Below are 16,406 nucleotides of genomic sequence, written 5' to 3'. Positions count from 1 at the left end.
ATTCTCTGAAGCCTCCTTTCTCAGCTTCTTGGCCCACCTCAGGCTTAGGCCTCCCCCAATTTCCTTCCAGGTTCGATGGCTCCTCAAGCCGAATGACACAATCCATGTGCAGGTCGATAACCAGACTGTGATATTTGAGACTAACCGTGAAGACCCAGAAGGTAGGCTGGGGACAGCTGTCAGCCACCTGGTCCTGCTTCCCCGGGTCAGGCTTTAGCAGGGCACCCAGGGCCTGGACGCCATGTAGAGACAGCAGCACTGGGGCAGTGGAGATGGGTTGGCACCCCTGCTTCACCCCCTGTTCTTTCAGCAGCTGTGCCTGAACAGCTTCTTCACCGCTTTCTCTTCTCACTTCTGTCCCTCCTCTGCAGTGATGGCTTGTCTGTAGTAGTCCCTGTCTCCAAGTCTCCAGGAAGAAGGGGGTGTCCTGTGAGTGTGGCTTTCAGCCCCTGGAAAAGGCACTCCCAGGACACCCCAGAGCTGCTCTCAGAGTCTCCCCCTCAACATCTTGACCCTTCACTACTGCCAAGTCTTGGGTCTGCAGGGTTTGAAAGCCGGTTTCTTTCTCATCTGTCTCTCAACATCCCAGGCCAGGAGACATTCAACACCACCGGCATTGTAATGACCCGCAATGGCTCCCTCGTGTCAGCCAGCTTCGATGGGACCGTGACCATCTCCGTGACTGCCCTTTCCAACATCCTCCATGCCTCCTGCAGCCTCCCAGAGGAGTATCGAAACAGCACAGAGGGCCTCCTGGGTGAGAAGCAGACAGGACTCTGCCTTTGAGGCAGCGGCAGCAGCAGTGGCATCAAGAGCATGGGCCCCAGCCCACAGGCAGCTCCCCGTGCAGCTGGCCTGTGGACACCCCAGGCTGAGCTTCCCTTTCTCAGCCTCCTTGGAACAGAACCCTGAGGGCACAGAGAGGTGGGGAGGGGCAAGGGACCTCTTCAGCTTCCTTTGAGGCTCATTTCTTGTTCTTCCAAAGCTCTTGTTCTAGGGCAGCCAAGGGGGGTTTGAGGATGCCCTTCCTCTCCCTCCAGCCCCTACTTCCTTTCCCTTCTTCCTCCATTTTCTCCTCCTCTATCCCTGAGACTGAGGGGTGGGCTATGAGGTCTGGTCCTCTCCCCTCCTCTGGAAGGACTGAACCGAGAACAGACACAACTGGAAGGGGCTTCCCAGGCCCCTACTCCCCCTCACACCTTGAATGTGACCTGTTGGACGCTCCTCAGGGAAGGGGAGAGCCACAGTTCCAGGGTGGCCAATCTCCTACTCTGTCCCTCAGGAGTCTGGAACAACAATCCAGATGATGACTTCAGGATGCCCAATGGCTCCACCATTCTCAACAAAAGCGATGAGTGGCAGCTTTATCAATTTGGAATGACCTGTGAGTCTGGGCCTGAGTCCTCGGGGTAGATGTGGCTGGGGTGGGATGAAGGAAGCATTGTCTCCCTCGGGCCTGTGGGAGCCAGACCTCCATCCTTTGTGAGGGAGGGGTGGAAAGGCCAGGAGGAAGTGCTGAGGATTCTGGGGCCACCCCAGATTTGTCCCCTCCACCCCCATCCCCCCCTGCATTTCTCTATCTGGAAGAGAAGGCGAGGGAAGTGGTGGCCCTTACTCACTAGAGCAGGGATTTCCAGCCTCAAAAGCTGAAGTCACTTTGTCCCTTCACACCCCCTCCCTCACCCCAAGGCATATAAAGTGAGGGTAGGGGTGGACACAGCAGAAGTATAGCTGGAATCCCATCCCTGGTACCACTACCATTGTACTTGATATGTTCTAGGGAAAATCAATGATACGAGACTCCTTGGCAAGAGAGACAACCCTCTGCCTTCCAACTTCACCCCTGTCTTCCTTTTCCAACTGAAGAACAACCACTCGGGTGAAAATCTGGTCTCTGAGTGTAATGGAGATGAGCAGTGCATTTATGATAGCCTGGCCACAGGAAACACAAGCACCGGCCTGAACACTAAGATGCTCTTTAGCAGATACCAGCTGATGAACGCCACCCTCAGTAAGTGGCATGAGGCCCAGACTTGGGTGGCAGATGTGGAGCACCCCCCTTTCATGATATTCCTTTAGGCTATGTGTTTTTCAAATGTAACAGATTCTTTTGTTCATGTTATTCCTCTGCTCAGCCTCCCGTGACTCCCCAGCTCACTCCATGACGGCCTTGACAGCCCTTTCCAACCTGACCCTCGGGCCTCTCAAACTCTTCCTCTGTTCCTCCCCACCTTGCACTCTCCACTCCAGACACACTGGCTTCTCTGTCTTCTTCAAACACACCAGGCTCACCGCCAGCTCCAGACTCCACACCTACTGTTCTCTGCCTGGACTCCCTGCCCTTCCTCCGGACAGCCTCTCACCTCCTTCAAGGCTCTGTGCAAATAGAGTCACCTTCTCAGCAGTGCCTTTCTTGGCTAGCCTGTCTAAAATTTCACATTTACCCATACTTCCCATTCACCTTTCCTGCTTTTTCTTTTTTTTTCACCCTAGCATTTATAACTATCTAGCATATTTTCTAATTTGCATAGATATCTTTTTGATTATTTGTTTATTGCTGTGTCCTCACTACATGGAATAGTGTCAGTCATAGGTTAGGCACTCAATAAATATGTCTTAAATGACTGAATGAGTGAATGAATGAGTGAATGAACAATAAAATGGAAACAGCAGGGTTCCAAAAGACAGGTATCAGTGAAAAGGTTTTTTTTAAGTTTATTTACTTTAAGAGAGAGAGAGAGAGAGTAGGACAGAGGCAGAGAGAGAGGGAGAGATAGAAACCCAAGCAGGCTCTACACTGTCAGTGTAGAGCCCAACGTGAGGCTCAAACTCATGAACATCGAGATCATAACCTGAGCAGAAATCGAGTTGGATGCTTAACTGACTGAGCCACCCCGGCACTCCATCCAGTGAGAAAGCATTTTCCTCTATTTTCTGACAAATGCAATGCCCATCTAGAGATTACCCTCTTGGTTTTTAGCCCTCTTCCAAAGGTAAAACTCTGTGATGATCTGAACAACCCTGTTCTCTGATTCATTGTGTACCATGCCCAGCATAGCATTCTGATCAGGAAAGAACTTGACCTGAATCCTGTGTGGAGAGAAGATAAAGAGAAAATAAGGATTTGGCCAGGTGGGCAGTACAACCCCAACCTGCTCTAGATAGACCTGAAAGCAGGTACACAGAGTCATTCCTGCTTCCAGAGGTGGGTCACAGCCCTGGGAATGCTTCACACAACCCAGAGGACTTGCCCATGAGGCAAGAAAGTGTCCTGCCCCAAACCCTGAGTTCCCTCTTTGTGTTTCAGGTAAGTACCCACCTTCTATCAAGGGTGAGCATGTGGTGGAAGCCTATCTGGGGCAGACCAAGCTGATTCAGTACACCAGCGGTTCTGAGAATGTCATATTCACCCTAAGAAACAGCAACACTGACTTCAAGCTCTTTGGTAAGAACGGTTGGCTGCAGGTGTAAGGGATGAGAGCAGAGTCAAGCTTTAGGTAATTTTGCATTATTATACCCTGTGCAACTTCATTCCACTTTTCCATCAGAATATCCAGGACTAGCATTTCTTGGAGTGATCCCTAAGATTCAGATAGTGTCCCCAGTGAAGAGCAGTGATGGGCTTTTGGCAATCTGGCCAGCTAGCTGCACTAACTCGGGGTACATCCAAGTGACTCAAAAGTCATGTCACCTCAAATCCAAGAACATGCAATCATCTTTAACCATCTTTATAAAATCACCAAATTATTAGAAAAAAAGTATAACCATTAAAAAATACTAATTTAAAACATTTCAAATCTATTAAAAGAATGATATAATGTGGAACGTGATTTAAAGATACAAATATCTTCTTTTGGTATGTTTCTCACTTATTTTTATGTTTGTCAACCACGTTTACCTAACTTTGTCTCTGCTTGTGGCTTTTCTCTGCTGGGAGCAAGCAAAGCCGCATCTCTGTCAGTAATGGTGTGGAGATGCCCAGTCCTGCAACCATGATCTGGGTCAAAAAGTCAAAGCCCACAGGATGCAATTGCCTTCTGTTGCCAGTACCAGTGATGCTAGTGACTGTTCTTTGCTAAACCAAATCTATTAGGGACCTTATTTTGAGCTCAGAGCACCTCTCTGCCTCGTTTTCTTTCTCTGTGCATAAGAAGGGACTTCTTTGTCTACACCCTTTGGCTCCATGTGGCATTCTGTCAGGTGCTAGCCAATGGCATCAGGAGGTTTTCTCCTCCACTGGGCTCCTCTCCTGAGGAGTGAAAACCTGCAAGTTACTCTCATCTGCTCCCTACTATCAATAACTCTCAACCTACTACTTTATGAAGACCTTCTTATTTTCTTGGAAAACATAAGACAGGTTTTGATCAGAAGAGTACTTGTTGACAATGTTTCACTGTTGTCTGGTGTCTGAAAGTTAAAGGTCCAAGAAGTGAGGGAGTGGGCAAGAAATCAGGGCAAGGGATGTGAAGGGGCAGCCAGTTTAGTCTGCAGTATAGCCTGGGGAAGCGTCATCCTGGTCTTATTCTCTTCCCTCCTAGATGTCCCATCCTCCTGCAGGCCCAGGCAGGGGTTGCCCTTTGGGGTCTCTTCAGGGATCAGCTGCCTTCCCTTCTGTGGAGTTCCACCCAACAGTCAGTTAGCGGGGCTCATGCTACCTCCAGCTTGGGGTGTGACCAGGATCACCGTAAGAAACCAGCCTTGTTCAAAGAAATGCCTGATGACATTTGAGGGGTGATCTGAGAGAGGTGGGGGAAGGCTAGCATCAGCACTCAGGGTATTAGATTCCAGGATGTGTCAGTCAGCACAGCAGTCAAGGCCCCCAGCTCTCATGGTCTTGTTTTTCCTGGGGCAGAGAATGGGACATTGCTATGGACACCAAAGTTGTTGGAACCATTCACTCTGGAGATTCTAGCAAGAAATACCAAAGTCAACTTGTCATCTGTACTCCAGCCAAAGACAGTGGTCTGTGCCTGCAGGGAAGAGAGCCAGTGTTTATACAACCAGACCAGCTGGGTGGGCAATTCCTCCCTGGAGGTGAGTATTGGGAGGAGGATGGGAGGGGGGTTTCCTTATTGAGGGGAAAGGCGGTGGGAACTGAAGGGATGTCATACTTCAGTCCCTGTGTGGTAATGTGTGTGTGTTGGGAGCTGTGGTAGGTGAGTAGAGCCAACACCAATCTCAAGCCAGGGGAAAGAATGCTCCAGGGAGGCCCAGCGGGCTTGGCAAGGATGTACAGGACCACGACCTAGTCACAAAGGTGCTCAGTAGATGCTGGTAGAGTTAAGACAAGGACTCAAGGTCCACAGGTTCTCAGACCAGAGAGGTCAGTACAGAAACACCCAAAAGCCTTTAATGGTTCAGCCTCCTGGCTCCCTGGTGATCAGCAACCCATTACAGGTGGCCGGCTGCAAGTGTGATGGGAACAGCTTTGGCCCCTACTGCAAACTCTCCAGGGACCCCTGTGAGGAGCCATGCTTCCCGAATGTAAAGTGCATTCCTGGGGAGGGCTGCGAGGCCTGCCCCCAAAACCTGACTGGGGATGGGCGTCATTGTGCAGGTGAGCCGGGAGCAGGGCCCTGGCAGGAGGAGGGCCTGGGCACAGTCGACACCTTGAGGGCCTAAGGCAAACCATTTCTCCCCCTTTTCCAGCAAGTCTTTAGAATGCTCACTATAAGTGGGTACAGTAAGGAAGTGAAGACATATGGTGAGGTGTGAAGCTGCAGGAGAAGAGACTGTGCAGGCAGGGGGAAGGATGGCCAGGGCAGAGCAGACCTGAGGCCCTGATGGGGGAAACCCAGGGCAAAAGACTGAAGAAGGCCTGGGGAAGGGAGGAGATGTCCAGCAGCAGCCCGCAAGCCAAGGCTCCAGTGAAGTCATGATGAGGGAGATCACAGTGAGGCCTTCACTAAGTCCCTACAGCACCCAAATGAAATGTAGAGGCCACTGTGTCTTCTGAGGAATGGCCAGAGCAGGCAGAGCCACAGCTTTATAAGGCAGACAAAGGGATGGAAGTAAGGAAACCAGGCTGGCGTGCTCTTCTCTGGCCAGCCTTCTGGGTCCTTTCCTGATGCAGGGGGTCTGACAAACATGCCATTCCCTCAGCAGAAGTGGGAGAACACCTACCTGGCAAAGGAAAAAGGGTTGCCCAGCAGAGAAATATCTGGAAAAGGGAGAAGGATAGTTTGAGGCTCAGAGTGACTCATAAGCAAAATGCAGACTGAATGGGCTTTGGGGGAAGGAAAGCAAGCCTGTCCTAGGAGCAGCTTTCTGTGGGCCGGGGCTCCCCACGGCTGCCCAGCCTGATGCTGCTGTCCTCCCTCCTTCTTCTGCAGCTCTGGAGAACTCTCCCCTCTGTCAGAACGTGTCCTGCCCTGTGAATTACTGCTACAACCAGGGCCACTGCTACATCTCCCAGACGCCAGACTGCCATCCCACCTGCACCTGTCCCCCAGCCTTCACTGACACCCGCTGCTTTGTGGCTGGGAACAATTTCACTCCAACCATCCATCAAGGTACCAACAGCTGCCCTCTGCCTTCACATTTCTCTCACCTTGGGGGAAGATGGGGAACTCTGGGGACCAGAGCTACATTCCTCAAACTCAACAGGGAAGAACTCCAATCTCTCTCAGGTGGTGGTAGGTTGGTGGCTATGGGAGCTGCGGGGGGAGCAGGGGCAAGGGGTAGCTGCCACAGCATGAACCCCAGGCCTGAGCAGTCTGCTGAGGAAAGACTGGAGGTGACTTCATGGCCCAGAGAGATGAGAGTCAGGAAGCCCTGACCATAGTGGAATGGGCACTAGGGTGAGGCTCAGCAGAATCAGTCCCTTCTGACTCCTCTGGTGACCTTCTGTCACTGTCGAATGGGACAGTCTCCCTGAGATGGCCAAAAAAACTTCTTGGGTAAGTCTGTGTAAACTGTGAGGTGATTGTGAATCTGCTTCTCCCATCTCCAGATCTTCCTATAAGAATCATCCAGCTCTCACTCAGGGAAGGAGAAAATGCCACCATGACAGATGTCAATGCCTCGGTCAGTGCTGCAGGCCAGCTCTGGGTGGGGAGGTGGGTCTCGGCAGGTTTAGGGTAGGGTCTTGGCCATCACTTGTATGTTCTACATCTCATCATCCATCTAGATTCAGTTGCCAGAAGAGGCTGGAGCCTCCTGCCCCAGGGAAAGCAGCGAATGAGGAAGGCAGGAATCCCCCAGACAGAGACCTCCAAGGGGGACTGGAATAACCAGACCACAATGAACATTGTCTAGGGTGGTCAAGTCACCCCAGCCCCTCCTTCTGAGTATCCCTAAAGACCTGCACTTGGTCTGGCATTTCACCTCCAGGAAGCCTTCCCTGACTTCCCAGAGGGAACTGGCAGCTCCCTCTTCTTCGTTCCTATGCCCTTGTCCATTCCTCAACCACAGACAGAGTACCACAGTAGTTGAATTACTGAGGCTCTATAATCCTACATACCCAGGTTAAAATCCTGGCTCTACCATTCCTTCAAGCAGGTGTAACAATTAGACAAATTATTTGATGTCTCATCTGTAACACAGAAATAACAATAGTACCTATGTCAATGGGTTGTGTCAAGTTTTAAATGATAATGTATGTAAAGCACTTACTGCAGTGCCTAAAACACAAGTGTTCAAGAAATTATAATAATTATTATTATGATTGCTACTACTACAGCATTCCACACTCTGAATGGTAAAATCTGTTCATGCTTATTCACTTCACCAGACTATGGGTCTCTGAGTATAGACTGTTCCTGAGTCAGCTTGAAGTCCCCAGCACCTGACCATCCCCTAGGTCTGGCTAAACATAATCAATGTTCAATATACATGTGGGGAGAGAATGATTGGGTGAGTCATGGAAGAGAGGCAAGGCATGAGTCATTCATTCCAGATTCTCCCCTTGTTGTTGGAGGCAGGGAGGTATGCCTTCACTCACCAACAAACTTTTAATATTTACTTGTTTGTTTTTGAGAGAGAGCAAGCACGAGTGGGTGTGCAAGAGAGCAGAGGTGGGGCAGAGATGGAGAGAGAGAATCCCAAGCAGGCTCTGCACTGTCAGTGCAGGGCCCAAGGTGGGGCTTGAACTCATGAACCATAAGATCATGACCTGAGCTGAGATCAAGAGTCAGATGCTTAACTGATTGAGCCACGCAGGTGCCCTTCACAAACAAAATTTTATTAAGCAGGGACCCATGCCAGTTACCAGGCTAGGCTGGGGTTTAGGGATGTAGAAATGGATGAGAAACATTCTGTAGGTCCTGGCACTCATGTGCAAAGAAAGAGCCAGACATGGATAAACAAATGCATTCAAGTGGGAAGGGTCTCCTCTTTGGACAGGGCCTCATTCCCACTCCCCCACCCACTCCCTAGGTGGCCTACAGACTGGGGAAGCTGGATGTGCGGGCTTTTCTCCAGAACAGCAAAGTGGTACCAATGTAAGTGGGACTGTCCCCGCCTGCTCCCCAGGTCCTCCCTTCCCCTTCCACCCTTAGTGCCTCACTGTACCCCTCCCACACAGCAATTCTGGGGCAACACAGGCCTCAGGAAGAAACCTTCAACGCTGGAGTGTCATCTCGGAGTTCCAGTACCTCCCTCGGGGTCCTGTTATCGACTTCCTAAACACCAAGCTGCTGGATGCAGTGGTAGAGGCATTCTTACCCCAGGCCTCATGGAGGAGATGGAACAGAAGTGAGGGGCCCAGGACCAACGTGAACTTCCATTCCATCTCCAGGGAAGATGTGTACAGTGTGAAGGCTCGTGAGTCACTTTCCTGGGGATAGTCACAGGGATAGCTGAGGGAGGAGGTAAATGGAGGGGACCTATCACAGATCTTCAGCCCACACAAACCCATGGTGGAAAAGTTTTCTACGGAGAGCCACAGATAAGCAAGAAGCAAGTAACTTAGTTTTTTGTTTGTGATTTAAAAAAAAATGTTTTTTAATTTTTATTTATTTTTAAGGGACAGAGAGACAGAGCACAAGTAGGGGAGGGGCAGAGAGCGAGGGAGACACAGAATCCAAAGCAGGCTCCAGGCTCTGAGGTGTCAGCACAGAGCCCAATGCGGGGCTTGGGCCCAAGAACTGTGAGATCATGACCTGAGCTGAAGTCGGACACCTAACTGAGCCACCCAGGTGCCCTTTTGAGGGAAATTATAAACATTTTACCTACCAGCTTTCTAGATACAAGAGCAGAGCACAAAATTGCTTGATGAATCCGCAGGGATACAGTTTCATGGAGCATTTACTCTAATTGCCAATTTCCGACCATGACCACTAACGGTTTTCTTTTTTTTAATAAAATTGTCAATGATTTTGTTAAAATAACATTGCACTTTATAAACATAAGCAGGGACATCCCTTTTACCTTTGCCCTCCAGCTAAAGGATATTAAGCTGAAGCCTGGAGACCTGGCTCGGGGGCAGAAATATCCCCTCCTTGAGAGGTGTGACCCTAGGCAAAAGCCATCCCCAATCCAAGCCTTAACACCCTAACCTGGAAAATGAGATGGGATTTCTGAGGTCCCTTTCAGCTGTGATAGCCCCTTGTTATCCTGGAACAAGAATGAGATGAGTTGGTAAGCTTACCAAGGAAGGAAAGGATTGGCCTACGCTACTTTGGGAGTGTAGCAGAGAACAGGGCAGTAACCACACCGAACCCAACAGAAGCCAGTGTGTTACTGGAGGGTGGGACCAAGCAAGAGCTTCTTCTGGGGTCCAGTCTGGGTCTCCTCCCTCCTGGGAGCGACAGTGTGAAATCCTCTGAACTACTTTGTGTATGTTCGGTAGGGGGTTAGGGGTAGGTGGTAAGAGAACAATTGTCCTAGACCTGACTATAACTTTTATTAAAGAAACCAACCCCCCCCCAAATTTTATTATAAAAGTACAGTATGTTTATCGTAGAAACTTTAGGAAACACAAATTAACAAAAAGAGAAAAAAAATCACCTGTAACTCCAATCCCCAAAGACAAGTCCATTTCGCACACATCCTTCTGAATTTTCTTTTACACACAGGGATCTTCACAAATATAAATATTGTTTATAATAAAGGATAAAGTCATGCCTAATGTTTTGATAACCTCACTACTTAAACAACTGTGAACATATTACTTTGTGTATTATGTATGTATTCCCATTTGATATTTTATCACACATTTTAGCATAGTGTACTATATTTTATTTAAACAGAATGTTATACCAATAGTGACCATTTACTGAGTGCTTACTATGCTAGGCAACATACTGAATATTCTGTATATATTATCTCCTTTAACTTTCACAACGTGGTAGGTATTATTATTATCGTTTCCTTATAAAAGATAAGGAAATCGAGGCTGAAAGAGTTAAGAAATTTCCCCCAAATCACACAACTAGTTAGTAGTAGAGTTTGAATTTTAACATAGGTCTAGTTTCCTTCAAAGCATCTGCCCTTAGCCAATGCACTTTCCCTGTCATGGTGGTTACCGGTTGCACAATATTCATTAACAAAATCCCTCTTATTAAACACTGTTGCTGTTATAAACCATGCTGCTCTAGACTTCCGTGAACATAGGTATTTGTGCACTTTTCCAAATATTTCTCAGGAAAAATGCCCGAAAACGGCATTCTTGATCTAAACGGTATAGATTTGGTGTTACTGATTGCTTTCATGTTCATCTGCGTCCTACCTGACAGTGAACGTGAGCATGCTGAAGACTTACTTCAAATGCAATGGCTACGAGGGTTACCACCTGGTCTACAGCCCCCACAGTGGCCTGACCTGTGTGTCCCCGTGCAGTGAGGGCTACTGTGAGCACGGAGGCCAGTGCCAGCACCTGCCCCAAGGGCCCCGTTGCAGGTGAGTCAGAGAGAGGGCAGGAAGGGCAGTGCTGGGGAATCCGAGCTGGGCAAAGATGCTGCAAGGGGCCCAGAAACCCCATGGTATTTTGTGGTGTCTGAAAGTTAGGATGTATCTTCTGTAACTGAGCAAACGGGGATCAGAGAAAAAGCGACCAGGGAAAAGATGTGTGAGTGCCTACCCTGTGTGGAGAATAAAGATGTTATATCACCTCTAAAATTCAAACTAGCTACTGGGTAGGTATTATGAACATTTTTTTTAGTTTATTGCTTTATTTTGAGAGAGAGAGAGAGAGAGAGAGAGAGAGAGAGAGAGAGAGAGAGAAAGTGAGCATGAGCAGAGGATGGGTAGAGAGAGGGAGAAACAGAATCCCAAGCAGGCCCCACGCTGTCAGCGTGGAAATCATGACCAGAGCCGAGATCAAAAGTCAGTTGGATGTTCAACTGACTGGGCCACTGAGGCGCCCTGGTATTATGAGCACTTTTTTTTAATAATTAAAAAAAATTTTTTTTTAATGTTTATTTTTGAGAGACAGAGAGAGTCAGTGGGGAAGGGGCAGAGAGCAAGGGAGACACAGAATCCAAAGCAGGTTCCAGGCTCTGAGCTGTCAGCACAGAGCCCGATGTGGGGCTCGAACCCACGAGCAGTGAGATCATGACCTGAGCCAACGTCAGATGCTTAACCAACTGAGCCACCCAGGTGCCCTGGTATTATGAGCATTTTAAGGAAGAGATAGGTAAAGAACCTGCCCAGGGTACCCAGTAAGTTAAGCAGCAGGATGTGGGTTCCAAAGGCAACCTCTTCCACCTGATTTTGCTTCTGGGGTAGACATTCTGCTGTCTCTTTGTGGAGAGGCACCCACTGCCTTGTGTCTAGGTCCATCCCTGCCCCTCCTTAAGAGTACCAGTCAGGGGAGGCCCTCTGCAACTGGTGTCCTAAGTCCCCTCAGTTCATCAGCAGTCTAAGGGTCTCCCGTGAGGGGAGTGCACTAAGCCTACAGGCCTGCTAGGGAAGAGAAGGGCAGTGCCACCCAGGGCCCTCATGTCATATCAGTGCATCTACCCTCGTGCCCATTGCAATCCCAGATCCACCCAGCCCTCTCCCCTCCCGGGTCCAAGGAGGGCTGGGAGAAGCCAGGGCTGTGCCTGCACATGCTCACTGCAGCCAGGTGGAGCTGACTCCAGGTGAATTCACCCCCTCCAGCCTCCGCTAGCCAGTGGGCATGGCTTCAGCTCCACCTCCTTCCCCAGAGGGGATCCCAGCCTGTTGTGGAAAACCTCCTGGGGCCTCCCCACTGCTGACCATGTTTTCTCTCTCTGTCCCCAGCTGTGTGCCCTTCTCCATCTACACGCCCTGGGGAGAACGCTGTGAGCACCTGAGCATGAAGCTTGGCGCCTTCTTCGGGATCCTCTTTGGAGCGCTGGGAGCCCTCTTGCTGCTGGGGGCGGTGGTGTTTGTGGTCCTGCGCTTCTGGTGCTACCCCAGGAACCAGTACTCCTACCCTCTGGACACAGAAAGTTGAGGCCTCACTCAAAGGGGTAGCTGTGGCCTAAGATACTTCAGGACCCACCCCAGCCTCACCCACGTATTGACCAGTACCTTGGCTTTGAGGAGACTGGCAAAAGGAAGGTGCCTGATGGTGATTCAGGATTCTTCAAAGGAATGAGTAATAATAAAAACAATAGCACACCTTTTCAGTAGACACAGAGGCAGACAGAAGGGGCCATAAAGACCACCTACTTAAAGGATGGATTCTTACACATACATACCTGCAAGAAGGACACTGACCTACATACACACACATCAGAGTTAATAATGTCTCAGTTAAAATCCAAAATGCATTTGTATACAAAACTCCAATTTACTTCTAATTAAAGTCTATTTAAGTAAAATCCTTCTGACTTTTTTGTTTCCCAAGCCATGGATTCCACTTGTGGTTTTTCTCAGGGGCCTGAAGGGTGAGGCACAGGGAGTGGAGGAGAAGAGGTGGGTTGGACCCAGTCCTGCTTCAGCCCTCAGCTACTCTCTGTTGGGAAGCTTTTTGCTCCACCCAGGTGAATCCTTGCTTCAGCCCCCACATCACTTTCTTCCCCTGAGGAGAAGAACACAAGCCAAAGCCTGGTTTTCGGAGGAGGATGGTTGAGATACCCCATATGGAGTAGCCCGGACTCACCTAGGAACCCTCCCTGCCTTGCTAGTCTCTGTCCATCAGTTCTGAGAGGGTAAATACACTCAGTGCCTTTACCTGTCTGGTTCCTGTCCCCCACTGCCTGTGTTCCCTGCAGGAGGGATTAAACTGTTCCAGCTCCCTTTCTAAGGACCAACTTGAGAAGCAGGCCACCAACCCCCTCCTTAGACCTGAAGCACCCAATCCCTCATATACGATCTCTGTCCTTTCCTGAGCCCCAATGAGTCTTCTGAGCCTCTCCACCCCACAGTCCCTTGGCCCCACTCTGCTTGCTCCCAGCAACCTGACCAGTTTTGACCTCACACTTCTCTCCTAGCAGGCAGAATTTCACACCTATCTGGTGTAACACATCCAACAATAAATGGGTCCACAATTCCCGTGTCTCAAATACCTCAATTCCATCTCTATTGCAGAAACTGGACCTCTTGGTCCTAAATCCCAAATCTCTGAGGGGAGAATCTGATTAGTCCAGTTTATGTCAATTGTCCATCAGTGGTCCAAACTAGTGTGGCCAAAGGGTAGGAAAGGAGGTCACATGACACAAACCTGGTGCTCAGGCTCACCTTTGTTGGTAAAGAAGTGGTGTTGCAGGGAGTTCAGGAGAAACATGATCTTTGATCTGAACAGAGACTCCGCACTGTCTGCTTTTCACAGAGAATGACTACTCCCAGTAGGCAAGGCCTCTCCCATATGTACAAAGTTGTGGCTTTATCCTCAAACACCCCAAAGTGTAATCAAAGCTCCTTATGAAACCACTTTTATTTGGGGTGCCTGGCTGGCTCAGTCAGTAGAGCACAAGACTCTTGGTCTTAGGGCTGTGAGTTCAAGCCCCACATTGGGCATAGAGGCTACTTAAAAAAAAAAAAAAAAAACTTATTTAATCCTAGCATTAATTTATCAAGAATTAAGCATATAGCCAAATAGATTCACTGGTGAATTCTACCAAACATTTCAGGAAGAAATTCTACCAGTTCTCTATAATCTCTTTCAAAAGATTGAAGTGGAGGGAATACTTCCTAAGTCATTCTATGAAGCCAGCATTACCTTAATACCAAACCCAGAAAAAAATCATACCAAAAAAACTATACAGCAATATCTCTCATGAACATAGATGCAAAAAACTTCAACAAAACATTAACAAATAAAATCCAACAATGATTAAAAAGAATTATATGCCATGACCAAGTGGGATTTATTCCAGGTGTGCAAGGCTGATTCAATATTCAAAAATCAATTAAGGGGTACTTGGGTGGCTCAGTGGTTAAGCATCCAACTCGATTTTGGCTCAGATCATGAAATCATGGTTCGTGAGATTGAGCCCCATGTCAGGCTCTGTGCTGATGGCATAGACACTGCTTGAGATTCTCTCTCTCCCTCTCTCTCTGCCCCTCCTCTGCTTGAGCCCTCTCTTACTGTCTCTCAAAATAAATAAATAAACATTTTTAAAAAATCAATCGGTGTAATCTATCACATCAACAGAAGAAAAAAAATCGTGTGATTATACCAATAGTTGCAGAAAAAAACATTTGACAAACTCAAACACCAAAATTCTTGGCAAGCTAGAAATAGAGGGGAACTTCCTCAGCTTGATTTTAAAAACCCTATAGCCAAAATCACACACCAGAGGAGAGGGGCGCTGAAGGGTGGGCAAAATGGGTGAAGAGGATCAAGAGGTAGAAACTTCCAGTTATAAAATAAATAACTCATGGGAATGTAATGTACAGCACAGGAAATATAGACAATAATATTGTATTAAGTCTGTTATTAGACTTATTATGGTGATCATTTCATAGTATGTAAAAATGTCAAATCCCAAATTTGTATGCTTGAAAATAATATCATATTGTATGCCAATTATACTTCCGTTTTAAAAAAAGGATGAACCCTAATGTTAACTGTGGACTCGGGACGATAATGACATTTCAGTGTAGGTTCATTGATTGTAACAATGCTCTCTGGTGGGGGATGTTAATAGTAGGGGAGGTTGTAAGTGTGTTGAGGGAAAAGGGATATATGGAAACTTTGTACTTTTAGTTCAGTTTGCTATGAACATAAAACTACGTCAAAAAAATTGAGTTTATTAATTTAAGCAATTGTACAAATTTATTTATTTATTCATTTATTTATTTTTTAACATTTTTTTTTCAACGTTTATTTATTTTTGGGACAGAGAGAGACAGAGCATGAACGGGGGAGGGGCAGAGAGAGAGGGAGACACAGAATCGGAAACAGGCTCCAGGCTCTGAGCCATCAGCCCAGAGCCTGACGCGGGGCTGGAACTCACGGACCGCGAGATCGTGACCTGGCTGAAGTCGGACGCTTAACCGACTGTGCCACCCAGGCGCCCCAGCAATTGTACAAATTTAAACAAAAAGAATTAAGCACATATGTCACTACAGGGAGACAGGGTGGGCTGGGGGTGGTGCCCAGGAATTAGAAAGAAAGGGATGTAAAACAAAGAGGGAGGGAGAGGGGTAACACAAACATGGTGGACTGATGAGATGGCCCTTGCCCTGATTATTCCAACCCAAAAACTAAGTTATGCGATGAAAACTTTATAATGTGACCCAAGATCAGAGAGGGTATGCTTGCTTTGAGCATAAGGTCCAAAAATTACATCTCATCCTAAACCCAGTCAGGACTCTTGGCAAGGGATTGACCCACACTGTGCAAGACGTGGTTGTTACAGATACTGTGTGTCATCAAGCAGGGGAAGAGGAAACCTGAAAGAACAAAAGCAAGGTGGCAAATGGGGGGCAAGCCCACTCGAACCCAAAGTCCTTCTTCCCCTCATCCCATCTTCAGACATTAAACTTCTTCTCAACGTTTATTTATTTTTGGGACAGAGAGAGACAGAGCATGAACGGGGGAGGGGCAGAGAGAGAGGGAGACACAGAATCGGAAACAGGCTCCAGGCTCCGAGCCATCAGCCCAGAGCCCGACGCGGGGCTCGAGCTCACGGACCGCGAGATCGTGACCTGGCTGAAGTCGGACGCTTAACCGACTGCGCCACCCAGGCGCCCCAGACATTAAACTTCTTCTGCTGTCACTGGGCAACAGCAGACGGGTGGGGGCTGGAGGACAGAATAAGTGTTGCAGACAATCCTGCCAAAGGTTGTGGAGATATCCAAGGCCTAAGAGAAGCTCCAGGGCTTGCTACAGAGAAGGAAACCCTCAGACTGGGAAAAAAGAGGAGGTGGGGACACTGGTTGAAGAGGAGGCATTCAAAGTAAGGTTGTCAGATTCAGAGAATGAAAGTACAGGAAGCCCAGTTAAATTTGAGTTTCAGAAAAACCACAAATAAGTTTTTTAGTATAAGATGTCCCATGAAATGTTTGGGACACACATGTTTTAAAAAGCATTCATTGGGGCGCCTGGG

General features: G+C 48.2%; 1 protein-coding gene across 1 annotated transcript in view; it reads left to right on the top strand.

The window, feature by feature from the left end:
- Nucleotides 1-12,731, top strand: part of MUC4 (mucin 4, cell surface associated) — a 45,459-nt gene extending 32,728 nt beyond the window's left edge. The window contains 13 exon segments of the mRNA XM_040484821.1: nt 71-161; nt 590-757; nt 1,283-1,384; nt 1,781-2,011; nt 3,308-3,445; nt 4,853-5,034; nt 5,398-5,557; nt 6,333-6,512; nt 6,953-7,026; nt 8,377-8,441; nt 8,525-8,763; nt 10,677-10,839; nt 12,166-12,731. Of these exon segments, the coding sequence (XP_040340755.1) occupies nt 71-161; nt 590-757; nt 1,283-1,384; nt 1,781-2,011; nt 3,308-3,445; nt 4,853-5,034; nt 5,398-5,557; nt 6,333-6,512; nt 6,953-7,026; nt 8,377-8,441; nt 8,525-8,763; nt 10,677-10,839; nt 12,166-12,361 (1,989 nt within the window). The 3' untranslated portion in view covers nt 12,362-12,731.
- The last annotated feature ends 3,675 nt before the right edge of the window (nt 12,732-16,406 follow it).

This window comes from Herpailurus yagouaroundi, unplaced genomic scaffold (genome assembly GCF_014898765.1).
Source record: "Herpailurus yagouaroundi ecotype Mexico unplaced genomic scaffold, PumYag 162, whole genome shotgun sequence".
Classification (NCBI taxonomy): domain Eukaryota; kingdom Metazoa; phylum Chordata; class Mammalia; order Carnivora; family Felidae; genus Herpailurus; species Herpailurus yagouaroundi.
Note: the sequence above shows the minus strand (reverse complement) of the source record. Positions and strands in the feature narration are given on the sequence as shown.